This window comes from Chiloscyllium plagiosum, unplaced genomic scaffold (genome assembly GCF_037043375.1).
Source record: "Chiloscyllium plagiosum isolate Xiang-an unplaced genomic scaffold, Cpla_swu_hap1 HiC_scaffold_10, whole genome shotgun sequence".
NCBI classification, from domain to species: domain Eukaryota; kingdom Metazoa; phylum Chordata; class Chondrichthyes; order Orectolobiformes; family Hemiscylliidae; genus Chiloscyllium; species Chiloscyllium plagiosum.
This window is the reverse complement of record NW_028270148.1, coordinates 70,715,444-70,730,125: the sequence shown is the minus strand read 5'-3', so window position 1 is coordinate 70,730,125 and position 14,682 is coordinate 70,715,444. Positions and strand designations below refer to the sequence as shown.

General features: G+C 43.5%; 1 protein-coding gene across 1 annotated transcript in view; it reads left to right on the top strand.

Moving 5' to 3' along the window:
- Positions 1-11,908: 11,908 nt before the first annotated feature.
- The window catches only part of sft2d1 (SFT2 domain containing 1), a 67,400-nt gene continuing 64,626 nt past the window's right edge, over positions 11,909-14,682 (top strand). Inside the window, exon 1 of the mRNA XM_043696110.2 lies at positions 11,909-12,073. Coding sequence (XP_043552045.1) covers positions 12,011-12,073 — 63 coding nt within the window. The 5' untranslated portion in view covers positions 11,909-12,010. The remainder of the gene's footprint in view (positions 12,074-14,682) is intronic.

The window sequence follows — 14,682 nt, the reverse complement described above, 5'->3', positions numbered from 1 at the left end:
TGCCTTTTAAATGTTGTAATCGTACCAGCTTCCACCACTTCCTCTGGCAGCTCATTCCATACATGTACCACCCTCTGCGTGAAAAAGTTGCCTCTCGGGTCTCTTTTATATCTTTCCCCTCTCACCCTAAACCTATGCCCTCAAGTTCTGGACTCCCCCAACCCAGAGAAAAGACTTTGTCTATTTACCCTATCCGTGCCCCTCATGATTTTATAAACCTCCATAAGGTCACCCCTCAACCTCCAACACTCCAGGGAAAACAGCCCCAGCCTGTTCAGCATCTCCTTATAGCTCAAATCCTCCAACCCTGCAACATCCTTGTAAATAGTTTTTGAACCCTTTCAAGTTTCACAACATCTTTCCGATAGGAAGGAGACCAGAATTGCACACAATATTCCAACAGTGGCCTAGCCAATGACCTGTACAGCCGCAACATGATCTTCCAACTCCTGTAATCAATATTCTGAACAATAACAGAAAGCATTGAAACATCTTCTTCACTATCTTATCTACCTGTGACCCCACTTTCAATGAGATAGGTTAAGGGTGAGAGGGAAAAGATATAAAAGAGACCTAAGGGGCAATATTTTCACGCAGAGGGTGGTACGTGTATGGAATGAGCTGCCAGAGGATGTGGTGGAAGCTGGTACAATTGCAACATTTAAGAGGCATTTGGATGGGTATATGAATATGAACGATTTGGAGGGATATGGGCAGGGTGCTGGCAGGAGGGACTAGATTGGGTTGGGATATCTGGTCGGCATGGATGGGTTAGACCGAAGAGTCTGTTTTCACTCCCTCGGACCTTACCATTAAGTCCTGCTAAGATTTGCTTTCCCAAAATCCAGCACCTCGCAATTATCTGAATTAAACTCCATGTGCCACTTCTCACCTTATTGGCCCATCTGATCAAGATCCTGTTGTAATCTGAGGTAACCTTCTTCGCTGTCCACCAAACCTCCAATTTTGGTGTCATCTGCAAACTTACTAACCATACCTCTTATGCTCACATCCAAATCATTTATATAAATGACAAAAAGTAGAGGACTCAGCATCGATCCTTGTGGCACTCCACTGGTCACAGGCCTCCAGTCTGAAAAACAACTCTCCACCACCATCCTCTGTCTTCTACCTTTGAGCCAGTTCTGTATCCAAATGACTAGTTCTCCCTGTATTCCATGAGATCTAACCATGCTAACCAGTCTCCCATGGGGAACCTTATCGAATGCCTTACTGAAGTCTATATAGATCACATCTGCCGCTGTGCCCTCATTAATCCTCTTGTTACTTCTTCAAAAAACTCAATCAAGTTTGTGAGACATGATTTACCATGCACAAAGCCATGTTGACTATCCCGAATCAGTACTTGCATTTGCAAATACATGTACATCCTGTTCCTCAGGATTCCCACCAACAATTGGCCACCACCGAGGTCAGGCTCACTGGTCTATAGTTCCCTGGCTTGTCCTTACCATCCTCCTTAAACAGTGGCACCACGTTAGCCAACCTCCAGAGTTCCGGCACCTTACCTGTGACTATTGATGATACAAATATCTCAGCAAGAGGCCCAGCAAACATTTCCCTCGCTTCCCACAGAGTTCTCTGGTACACCTGATCAGGTCCTGGGGATTTATCCACCTTTATGCATTTCAAGACATCCAGCACTTCCTCCTCTGTAATATGGACATTTTTCAAGGTGTCACCATGTATTTTCTTATATTCTATATCTTCCATATCCTTTCTCACAGTAAGTACTGATGCAAAATACTTATTTAGTATCTCTCCCATTTTCTGCGGCTCCACACAAAGGCTGCCTTGCTGATCTTTGAGGGGCCCTATTCTCTCCCTAGTTACCCTTTTGTCCTTAATGTATTTGCAAAAACCCTTTGGATTCTCCTTTATTCTATTTGCCAAAGCTATCTCATGTCCCCTTTTTGCCCTCCTGATTTCCCTCTTAAGTATACTCCTACTTCCTTTATACTCTTCTAAGGATTCACTCGGTCTATCCTGTCTATCCCTGACATATGCTTCCTTCTTTTTCTTAACCAAACCCTCAATTTCTTTAGTCATTCAGCATTCCCTATACCTACCAGCCTTTCCTTTTACCCAAACAGGAATATTCTTTCTTTGGGTTCTCGATATCTCATTTCTGAAGGCTTCCCATTTTCCAGCCGTCCCTTTACCTGCGAACATCTGCCCCCAATCAGCTTTTGAAAGTTCTTGCCTAATACCATCAAAATTGGCCTTTCTCCAATTTAGATCTTCAACTTTTAGATCTGGTCTATCTTTTTCAATACTATTTTAGATCTAATAGAATTATGGTCACAAGGCTGCAGAAAAGTTTTACAAGGATGGTGCTGCGATTGGAGGGTTTGAACTATAGGGAGAGGCTAAATAGTCAGGGGCTTTTTTCCCTGAAATGCCAAAGGCTAAGCAGTGATTTTATAGAAGTTTATAAAATCATAGGAAAGGTTTAGAGGTATAATGGCGAAATACTGACAAATAGGACTAGTTTTCTTAGGATATGTGGTTGACATGGAGTGAAGGGTCTGTTTTTGTGCTGTATATCTCTATGACTCTAGGTCATAGGGCATTCTGAGTCAGAGCTGTACCACTGCTACTTAACTGCTACTGGGTTGAAATCCTGGGACTCGACCAAACAATACTGGGGTTGTGCCACTCACTTGGACTGCAACAGTTAAAGATGGTGGTTCACAACCATTCTTTTGAAGGCAGTTAGGGATTAGCACTGACAAGCTGTATGTTGTTAAAAATCACACAACATCAGGTTATAGTCCAACAGGTTTAATTGGAAGCACAATAGCTTTTGGAGCACCGCTCCTTCATTAGGTGATTGAGGAGAACACAATTGTAAGGCACAGAATTTATAGCAAAAATTCACAGTGTGATGTAACTGAAATTATACATTGAAAAATACCTTGATTGTCTGTTGAGTCTGTCATCTGTTTGAAGACCATGATAGTTTCACTTCTTTCACGTATAAATCCCAAAACCTTTTTTTTTAAGTTGCATTCTCAGGTTAGCTGTAACAATTGGTATTAGCTAGACAATATGTTGAAGGTGTTAGCCCCCTGTGTTCTCTGTCTATGCCATGATGTTTAGATTGATTCTAATCTAAATAGTGAGATAACAGAGTTTTATATGAATTCATGCGGTTTTTGAGCAAAGCACAATGTAACTCTGCAAGTACAAATTCACCCCACAAAATATATGTGTGCATGTGGGTCTTTGGTGTCTGTCCAAATGTGTGTCTGTCTGGGTTGGGGGTTGTGAGTGTGAGAGAGAGTGTATATGTGTGTGTAGTGAGTGTAGAGTGTCTTAAGTCTGTGAGGGGGTGCATGTATGAGTGCGGGTGTGTGTGTGTGTGTGTCTGGGGTGGGGGGTTGTGAGTGTCTGTGAGAGAGAGTGTATATGTGTGTGCATGAGTGTAGAGTGGTCTAAATCTCTGAGAGGATGCCTGTGTGAGTGTGGGAGTGTGTGTGTCTGTAAAGGTGTGTGTGAGTGACTGTGTGTGTGTCTGTGTATATCTGTGTCCGTGTGTATGCATGTGTATAGGAGTGCCTCTGTGTGTGTGTGTGTGTGTAGGAGTGTCTGCGTGTGTGTATAGTGCAATGGTGGGTCACCTGTAGTGTGACATGAACCCAAGGTACCAGTTGAGGCCCTCCCTATGGGTGGAACTTAGCTATCAGCCTCTGCTCAGCCACTTTTCGCTGCTGCCTGTTCCAAAGTCCGCCTTACAGGATGGTCACCCGAAGGTCCGAGGTTGAATGTACTGGACCGCTGAAGTGTTCCCCAACTGGGAGGGAACCCTCCTGTCTGTTGATTGTTGTGCGGTGCCCATTCATCCGTTGTCGTAGCCTTTGCTCAGTTTCCCCAATGTACCATGCCTCTGGGCATCCTTGCCTGCAACGTGTAAGATAGACATCATCGGCTGAGTTACATGAGTACTTGCCACGTACATGATGGGAGGTGTCTCTACGTGTAATAGTGGTATCCATGTCCACACTCTGACACGTCTTGCAGCACTGGCCGTGACAGGGTTGTATGGAGTTGACCTGAAAGCCGGGCAGCTTGCCACAAATGATGATTTATTTGAGGTTTTGCGGTTGTTTAAAGGCAAGCAGTGGAGGTGTGGGGAAGGTCTTGGCGAGGTGCTCATCCTCATTGATAATGTGTTGCAGGTCACGAAGAACATGGCGTTATTTTTCAGCTCCTGGGAAGTACTGAACAACAAAGGATACCCTGTCATTTGCAGCACATGTCTGTCTCCTGAGGAGGTCATTACGGTTCCTTGCTATGGCACGTCGGAACTGGCGGTCGATGAGTTGAGCATCGTACCCCGTTCTTGTGAGGGCATCCCTGAGTACTTCCAAGTGCCCGTCAATTTCCTCCTCATCTGAGCAGATCCGGTGTACGCGTAGGGCTTGTCCATAGGGATGGCTGTTTTAATATGTTTTGGGTGGAAGCTGGAGAAGTGTAGCATTGTGAGGTTGTCTTTGGGTTTGCGGTAGAGTGTGGTGCTGAGGTGTCCATCCTTGATGGAGATGCATGTGTCCAAAAATGAGACAGATAGTTGAGAGTAGTCCATGGTGAATTTGATGGTGGGATGAAACTTGTTGATATCACTGTGTAGTTTTATCAGAGACTCCTCGCCATGGGTCCAAAGGAAGAAAATGTCATCAATGTAGCTGGTGTATAATGTTGGTTGGAGATTCTGCATAGACAAGAAGTCTTGTTTGAACCTGTGCATAAAGATGTTGGCATATTGGGGTGCAAATTTAGTCCCCATGGCTGTTCCATGTGTCTGGATGAAAAACTGGTTGTCAAAGGTGAAGACGTTGTGATCGAAGATAAAGCGGATGAATTGTTGGATGATGTTTGGAGATTGGCATTTGTTAGTATTGAGTACCGGGGCTGTTGCCGCGATGCCATCATTGTGGGGGGATGCTGGTGTAGAGTGCTGAAACATCCATTGTGACGAGGAATGTTCCCGGTTCGACTGGTCTGTGGGTGCTGAGTTTCTGTGAGAAATCTGTAGTGTCGCGACAGAAACTGGGGATCCCCTGTATAATACGTTTCAAGATGCCTTCAACATAGCTGGAGAGATTCTCACACAGGGTCCCATTGCCCGATACGATGGGACGTCCTGGTGTGCTGGCTTTGTGTAACTTTGGAAGCAGTAGAAGTCACCTACATGAGAAGTATGTGGGATGAGGGCATGTAGGGAACTCTGAAGGACTAGATCCAAAGTCCTGATCAATGTGTTTAATTCACGGGTGTGTTCTTTCATCGGATCAGCTGGTAGTAACCAAGCAAAGGCTATGGCAATGGATGAATGGGCACCGCACAACAATCTACAGACAGGAGTGTTCCCTCTCAGTTGGGGAATACTTCAGCGGTCCAGGACATTCGACCTCGGACCTTTGGGTGATCATCCTCCAAGGCAGACTTCGGGACAGGCAGCAACGAAAAGTGGCCGAGCAGAGGCTGATAGCTAAGTTCCATACCTACAGGGAGGGCCTCAGTCAGGACTTTGGGTTCATGTCACATTACAGGTGACCCACCATTGCACTATACAAACACACAGACACTCCTACACACACACACACACCACACACACACACACCCCTATATACACACATACACACGGACACATACACAGACACGCACACAGACACACACACACCTTTACAGACACACACACTCCCACAGGCATCCTCTCAGAGATTTAGACCACTCTACACTCATGCACACACATATACACTCTCTCTCACAGACACTCACAACCCCCCACCCCAGACACACACACACACTCCCACACTCACACATGCACCCCCTCACAGACTTAAGACACTCTACACTCACTACACACACATATACACTCTCTCTCACACTCACAACCCCCAACCCAGACAGACACACATATAGACAGACACAAAGACCCACATACACACGTATATTTTGTGGGGTGAATTTGTACTTGCAGAGTTACATTGTACTTTGCTCAAAAACTGCATGAATTCATATAAAACTCTGTTATCTCACTTTTTAGATTAGAATCAATCTAAACATCATGGCATAGACAGAGAATATAGAGGGCTAACACCTTCAACATATTGTCTAGCTAATACCAATTATTACAGCTAACCTGAGAATACAACTTTTAAAAAAAAAGGTTTTGTGATTTATACATGATGGAAGTGAAACTATCATGGTATTCAAACAGAAGGAAGACTCAACAATCAAGGTATTTTTCAATGTATAATTTCAGTTACATTACACTGTGAATTTTTGCTATAAATTCTGTGCCTTACAATTGTGTCCTCCACAGCCACCTGATGAAGGAGCGGCGCTCCGAAAGCTATTGTGCTTCCAATTAAACTTGTTGGACTATAACCTGGTGTTGTATGATTTTTAACTTTGTACATCCCTGTCCAACACCGGCATCTCCAAATCAAGCTATATGTTGAAAGCGTACCCCCTTATGTGAGAGATTAAAACTATAGTATGCAGTTTCAGATTAAAGGGTTTCCCATTTAAGACAGAGAAAAACAGAAATGTTTTCTCTTCGATGGTCATTCATTTGCCCCAGAGAGCGTGTATATGGGTTCACTGAATCTTTTTAAGGCTAAGTTGGATAGATTCTCGACTAACAAAGGAGTCAAAGAGTATAATGGCCTACAGAGGGAAGTCGAGGCTGCAATCAGACATTGTTTTACTCAACTAGTAGCTTGAGACGCTACTCCTGTTTCTAACTTAAACGTTCAATGTTTAACACTGTGTGAATTTAAGGTGTATAACTGAAATGCAATTCACTATGTAAAGTGTACACGCTCACTTATACTCTCCAGATTTTTGCAGAATGAGGTTCAATCTCATTGAAATATTCATGACTGGCTCTAACAGATTAGGCACTAAGAGACTGTTTTCCTCGTTTGGGGAATCTAAAACCATGAGCCACCATTTCAGTGTAAAGAAACGAAAATCTCAGACTGAGAAAATTCTGGGTAATCCAAGATGGAGGACGGGAAAAATTTCTGGCTGTAACAGCTGCTTTTTTTTTTAGGTATTTTAGGTGCTGGTGGTGATCTCCTCAAATTCCAGGAGCAAAAATTACTGTTTCATATGCTGTTGCATTGTTTTGGAACTTTGGAAAAAAAAAATCAAAACAACAGCAGTTTTAAAAGTGAGAAGAACAAATATTGCAGGAACCTGTTTGGGCAAAGTTCACAGCACAGAATCAGATAAGTTAATTGTTGTTTTAAGTGTGTCCAACAGAAAGACTGCAGTAGTGAGTAGAATGGGTTCTTTCTTGATTACATGATTTTGGAGATATGTCTCTTGATTAAACTTAAAATATAAGCTATAACTATTAATTTAACCTGGGGCAGCGTTTTGTCGAGGAATAAGATTGTGTTATTTTCTGGGTCTGTAGACTGTGAAGGAGCAAAATGGCTTTTAGTACAGTGATATGTACATCTTGTCAGATATGGGAGTTTAAAGAAAGTTTAAGGGTTACTGCGGATTATATCTGCCATAAATGCTGTTGGACGCAAATCTTATCAGATGGAATGGATCGGTTAGAGAGACAGTTAGAAGCAATGAGGAATTTTCAACAGCAACAGTATGTGATGGATGGCAGTTATAGGAAGGGGGGGGGGGATGTCTCAGATACAGTCACATAGATGGGTTAACTCCAGGAAAGGTAAGAGAGGTAGGCACCTAGGGCAGAGTCTTCTGTGGATATACCCATTTCAAACAAATATGCTGTTTTGGAAAATGTAGGGGGTGATGGATTCTCAGGGAACGTAGCATGAACAGCCAAGTTTCTGGTATTGAGACTGGCTCTAATGCAACGAGGGGTACGTTGGCTTCCAAGAGATCAATTGTGTTAGGGGATTCTCTAGTCCGAGGTACAGACAGATGTTTCTGTGGCCAGCAGTGAAAAAGCAGAATGGTGTGTTGCTTCCGTGGTGCCAGGATCAAAGATGTCTCAGAGAGGGTGCAGAATGTTCTCAAGGGGAAGAGGGGCCGATCATTGTCCACATTGGAACCAACGATATAGGAAGGGAAAAAGTTGAGATTCTGAAGGGAGATTAGAGTTAGGCAGAAATTTAAAAAGGAGTCCTCAAGGGTAGTAATATCTGGATTACTCCCAGTGCTACGAGCTAGTAAGGACAGGAATAGGAGGATAGAATAGATGAATGCATGGCTGAGGAGTTGGTGTATGGGAGAAGGATTCACATTTTTGGATCATTGGAATCTCTTTTGGGTTAAAAGTGACCTGTACAAGAAGGACAGATTGCACCTAAATTGGAAGAGGACTAGTGTACTGGCAGGGACATTTTCTACAGCTGCTCGGGAGGATTTAAACTAGTAAGGTGGGGGAGTGGGACCCAGGGAGATAGTGAGGAAAGAGATCAATCTGAGATTCATACAGTTGAGAACAGAAGCGAGTCAAACAGCCAGGACAAGCAGGGACAAGGTAGGACTAATAAATTAAACTGCATTTATTTTTATGCAAGAGGCCTAACAGTGAAGGCAGATGAACTCAAGGCATGGTTAGGAATGTCAGACTGGGATATCATAGCAATTACAGAAACATGGCTCAGGGATGGGCAGGACTGGCAGCTTAATCTTTCAGGATACAAATGCTACAGGAAGGATAGAAGGGGAGGCAAGACAGGAGGGGGAGTGGCATTTTTGATAAGGGATAGCATTAGAGCTGTGCTGAGGGAGGATATTCCTGGAAATACATCCAGGAAAGTTATTTGGGTGGAACTGAGAAATAAGAAAGGGATGATCACCTTATTGGGATTGTAGTATAGACCCCCTAATAGTCGGAGGAAAATTGAGAAACAAACTTGTAAGAAGATCTCAGCTATCTGTAAGAATAATAGGGTAGTTATGGTGGGGGATTTTAACTTTCCAGACATAGACTGGAACCGCCATAGTGGTAAAGGTTTAGATGGAAAGGAATTTGTTAAGTGCGTACAGGACAGTTTTCTGATTCAGTATGTGGATGTACCTACTAGAGAAGGTGCAAATCTTGACCTACTCTTGGGAAATAAGGCAGGGCAGGTGACTGAGGTGTCAGTGGGAGAGCACTTTGGGGACAGCGGCCATAATTTTATTAGATTTAAAAATAGTGATGGAAAAGGATAGACTAGGTCTAAAAGTTGAAGTTCTAAATTGGAGAAAGGCCAATTTTGACGGTATTAGGAAGAACTTTCGAAAGATGATTGGGGGCATATGTTCGCAGGTAAAGGGACGGCTGGAAAATGGGAAGCCTTCAGAAATTAGATAACGAGAATCCAGAGAAAGTATATCCCTGTCAGGGTGAAAGGAAAGGCTGGTAGATATAGGGAATGCTGGATGGCGAAAGAAATTGAGGGTTTAGTTAAGAAAAAGAAGGAAGCATACATCAGGGATAGAAAGGATAGATCGAGTGAATCCTTAGAAAAGTATAAAGGAAGTAGGATTATACTTAAGATGGAAATCAGGAGGGCGAAAGGGGACATGAGATGGCTTTGGCAAATAGAATTAAGGAGAATCCAAAGGGTTTTTATTAATACATTAAGGACAAAAGGGTAACTAGGGAGAGAATAGGGCCCCTCAATGATCAGCAAGGTGGCATTTGTATGGAGCCACAGAAAATGGGAGAGATACTAAATCAGTATTTTGCATCAGTATTTACTGTGGAAAAGGATATGGAAGATATAAACTGTAGGGAAATAGATGGTGACATCTTGCAAAATGTCCAGATTACAGAGGAGGAAGTGCTGGATATCTTGAAATGCATAAAGGTGGATAAATCCCCAGGACTTGATCAGGTGTACCCGAGAACTCTGTGAGAAGCTAGAGAAGTGATTGCTGGGCCTCTTGCTGAGATATTTGTGTCATTGATAGTCACAGGTGAGGTGCCGGAAGACTGGAGGTTGGCAAACGTGGTGTCACTGTTTGAATAGGGTAGTAAGGTCAAGCCAGGGAACTATAGACCAGTGAGCCTGACCTTGGTGATGGGCAAGTTGTTGGAGGGACTCCTGAGGGACAGGATGTACATGTATTTGGAAAGACAAGGACTGATTAGGGATAGTCAACATTGCATTGTGCGTGGGAAATCATGTCTCACAAACTTGACTGAATTTTTTGAAGAAGTAACAAAAGGATTGATGAGGGCAGAGCGGTAGATGTGATCTATATGGACTTCAGTAAGGCATTCGTCAAGGTTCCCCATGGAAGACTGCTTAGCAAGATTAGATCTCATGGAATACAGAGAGAACTAGCTATGTGGATACAGAACTAGCTCAAAGGAAGAAGACAGAGGGTGGTGGTGGAGAGTTGTTTTTCAGACTGGAGGCCTGTGACCAGTGGAGTGTCACAAGGATCGGAGCTGGGTCCTCTACATTTTGTCATTTACATAAATGATTTGGATGCAGGCATAAGAGGTATAGTTAGTAAGTTTGCAGATGACACCAAAATTGGAGATGTAATGGACAGCAAAGAAGGTTACCTCAGATTACAACAGGATTTTGACCAGATGGGCCAATGGGCTGAGAAGTAGCAGATGGAGTTTAATTCGGATAATGCGAAGTGCTGCATTTTGGGAAAGCAAATCTTAGCAGGACTTATACACTTAATGGTAAGGTCCTAGGGAGTATTGCTGAACAAAGAGACCTTGGAGTGCAGGTTCATAGCTCCTTGAAAGTGGAGTCGCAGGTAGATAGGATAGTGAAAAAGGTGTTTGGTATGCTTTCCTTTATTGGTCAGAGTATTGAGTACAGGAGTTGGATGATCATGTTGCAGCTGTACAGGACATTGGTTAAGCCATTGCTGGAATATTGCGGGCAATTCTGGTCTCCTTCCTAATGGAAAGATGTTGTGAAACTTGAAAGGGTTCAGAAAAGATTTATAAGGATGTTGCCAGGTTGGAGGATTTGAGCTATCGGGAGAGGCTGAACAGGCTGGGGCTGTTTTTCCTGGAGTGTCGGAGGCTGAGGGGTGACCTTATCGAGGTTTACAAAATTATGAGGGGCATGGATAGGGTAAATAGGCAAAGTCTTTTCCCGGCATGGGGGGAGTCCAGAACTTGAGGGCATAGGTTTAGGGTGAGAGGGGAAAGATATAAAAGAGACCTAAGGGGCAACTTTTTCACACAGAGGTGGTATGGATATGGAATGAGCTGCCAGAGGAAGTGGTGGAGGCTGGTACAATTACAACATTTAAGAGGCATTTGGAAGGGTATATGAATAGGAAGGGTTTGGAGGGATATGGGCCGCGTGCTGGCAGGTGGGACTAGATTGGGTTGGGATATCTGGTCGGCATGGACAGGTTGTACTGAAGGGTCTGTTTCCAAGCTGTACATCTCTATGACTCTATGACTAAGCGGCCGTGAATCATTGGAGTTCTACACTTTACAGAAGGATTGGCTGTTCTGTGGTTCAGTATATTTCAATATTGAAATGGATATGTGTTTGAGTTGGATGCGCATCGAGGGATATTCAGAAACAAATAGCAGAAATCGCTGGGAAAAAAAACAAGTCAGCAGGTCTGACAGCATCTATGGAGAGAAATCAAAGTTCACGTTATTTAGATATTTAACAGATATTTAGATATTTGTGTCGAAGAGTACACTTGAAGACGTTTCAGTCTTGATCGTGTTGAAGAGCTGAGCAGGTTCAAGGCCATTTGGCCTTCAATATTGCTATCTATATTTCTCATGTTTCGCCAAATTATTTGTTTCCCAGTCTCTGAGCTTCAAACCGCATCATATCATTCTGGAATCTGACTCTGGTTCTTCGGTTTCCATGGTAACCAGTTCACCCAACTTCCTGTGTTACATTTTAATCTGTCCGGGCTGTGAAAGACGGCAGCTCGGGGGATAGTTTTAATAGTGGCTCTGCTGTTTTCCGGCGATCGCTGCGGTTGTTGTGGTGTAAGCACTTCGGTGAAGTTTCGTTTCTTGGTGTTTTTTCTCCGGTGAAAATCGATGGAGAAGCTGCGGAGAGTTCTGAGCGGCCAGGACGATGAGGAACAAGGTCTGACGGCGCAGGTAAACCCTCAGCTGCGGCGGCGGCCCCGGCCCGCGCGGGAACTCATGTCGCAGCAGCTGCAGCACGAACAGGAGCAGTGGCTCCCTCAACCCGACCGCTCTCCTCTCCAATACATTCCAACCTGCAACCCTTAACCTCCTCCGCCTACCCTCTTTCATCCCCATCTCCCCCCATTATGACTCAAATATACTGTCCTTGACAAATTCCCAAACTGGAGTAAAAAATAATTAGTTTGACTACAGTGTTTCTAACATCCAGGAGCCTTATGAAATCAATTCCTTTCCTCTTTAACACTAGGTTGCTCAATAAGCTGCAAATTGTGTCTGAGGAAGCAAGTAACACGCTTTGAAACTTCTGCTATTAAATTGGTTGTAAGGAAACGCAAACAGTGGAGCTAACAACATCGGGAAATTGATGAGATACTGAAGGGAGAGTACAGGGAGTTAGGCAGAATTTTAAAAAGGAGGTCCTCGAGGGTAGTAATAACTGGATTTCTCTGAACTAGTGAGGGTGGGAATAGGAGGCTGTAGCGGATAAATGTGGGTGAGGAGCTGGTGCAGGGGAGAAAGATTCACATTATTGGATCAGTGGAATCTCTCCTAAGGTAGAAGTCACTTGTGTAACAAGGACAGATTGCACTTGAATTGGAAAGGAACTAATGTAGTGGCAGGGAGATTTGCTAGAGCTGCTCAGGAGGATTTAAACTAATAAGGTGGGGGTGTGAGACCCAAAGAGAGATGAATCTGAGACTGGTACAATTAGGAAGAGGGGCAAGTTAAACAGTCAGGGCAGACGGGAACAAAGCAGAGAATGAGGTAGGACTGATAAATTGAACTACACTTACTTCAATGCAAGAGGCCTAATGGGGAAGGCAGATGAACTCCAGGCATGTTGAGGAATATGGGACTGAGATATCCTAGCAATTACAGAGATGTGGCTCAGGGATGGGCAGGGCTAGCAGCTTAATGTTACAGGATACAAGTTCATTAGCAAGGATAGAAAGGGGGGGGCAAGAGACAAGGGGAAGTGACAAGGGGAAGTGACATTTTTGATAAGGCATAACATTAAGGGTGTACTTAGCGAGGATATTCCTGGGAATACGTCCAAGAAAGTCATTTGGATGGAAATGAAAAATTAGAAAGGGATGATCACCTTATTGGATTCTACTATCAGGAAATTGAGAAACACATTTGTAAGGAGATCTCGTTATCTGTAAGAATGGTAGGGTGGTTGTGGTAGGGAATTTTAACTTTCCAAACATACGCTGGGACTGCCATTGTGTTAAGGGTTTAGATGAGGAGGAATTTAAGTGTGTACAAGAAATTTTCTGATTCAGTATGTGGATGTACCTCCTAGAAAAGATGCAAACTTGACCTGATCTTGGGAAATTAGGCAGGCCAAGTGATTGAGATGTGAGTGGCAGACCGTTCATAATTCTATTAATTTTAAAGTAGTGATGGAAAAGGCCAGACCAGATTGAAAACTTAAACTTCTGAATTGGAGGAAGGCCAATTTTGATGGTATTAGGCAAGAACCTTCAATATTGATTGGGGATGGATGTGTGCAGGTAAAGGGACGGCTGGAAAATGGGATGCTTTCAAAAATGAGATAACGAGAGTCCAGAGACAGTATGTTCCTGTTAGGGTGAAACGTGAGGCTGGTAGGTGTAGGGAGTGTTGGATGACTAGAGAAATTGAGGTTTTGGTCAAGAAAAAGAAGGAAGTATATGTCGGGTGTACACAGCTGAGATGGAGTGAATGGTTAGAGTATAAAGGCAGTCAGGAGGGCAAAAAAGCGGATATGAAATAGCTTTGGTCAAATAGGGTTAAGGAGAATCTGAAGGGATTTTATAAATATGTTAAGGTAACTAGGGACAAAATAGTGCCCCTCAACGATCAGCAAGACAGCCCTATTTGTGAAACTGCAGGAGGTGGGGGCGATACTAAACTAGTATTATGAATCAATGTTTGCTGTGGAGAAAGACATTGAAGATATAGAATGTGGGGAAATAGATGGTGACATTTTGAAAAATGTTGATATTACAGGTGCTGGATGTCTTAAGATGCATAAAGGTGGATAAATTCCCCAGGACCTGATCAGGTATACCCTAGAATTCTGTGGAAAGCTAGGGAAGTGATTGCTGGGACCCTTGCTGACATATTTGTATCATCGATAGTCACAGGTGAAGTGCTGGAAGACTGGAGTTCTGCTAATGTGCCACTATTTAAGAAGGGTAGTGAGCATAAGCCAGGGAACTATAGACCAGTGAGCCTGACATCGGTACTGAGCAAGTTATTGGAGGGAATCCTGAGGGACAGGATTTACATGTATTTGGAAAGGCAAGGAATGATGGGGATAGTCAACATGGCTTTGTGTGTGGGAAATCATGCCTCGTTAACTTGATTAATTCTTCAAAAAACTCAATGAAGAGGATTGATGAGGGAAGAGCAGTGGATGTGATCAATATGGACTTCAGTAAGGCATTCAACAAGGTTCCTCAAGGTAGACTGGTTATCAACATTAGATCAAATGGAATACAGGAAGAGCTAACTATTTGTATACAGAAACAGCTCAAAGGCAGAAGACAGCGTAGTGATGGAGGAATTGA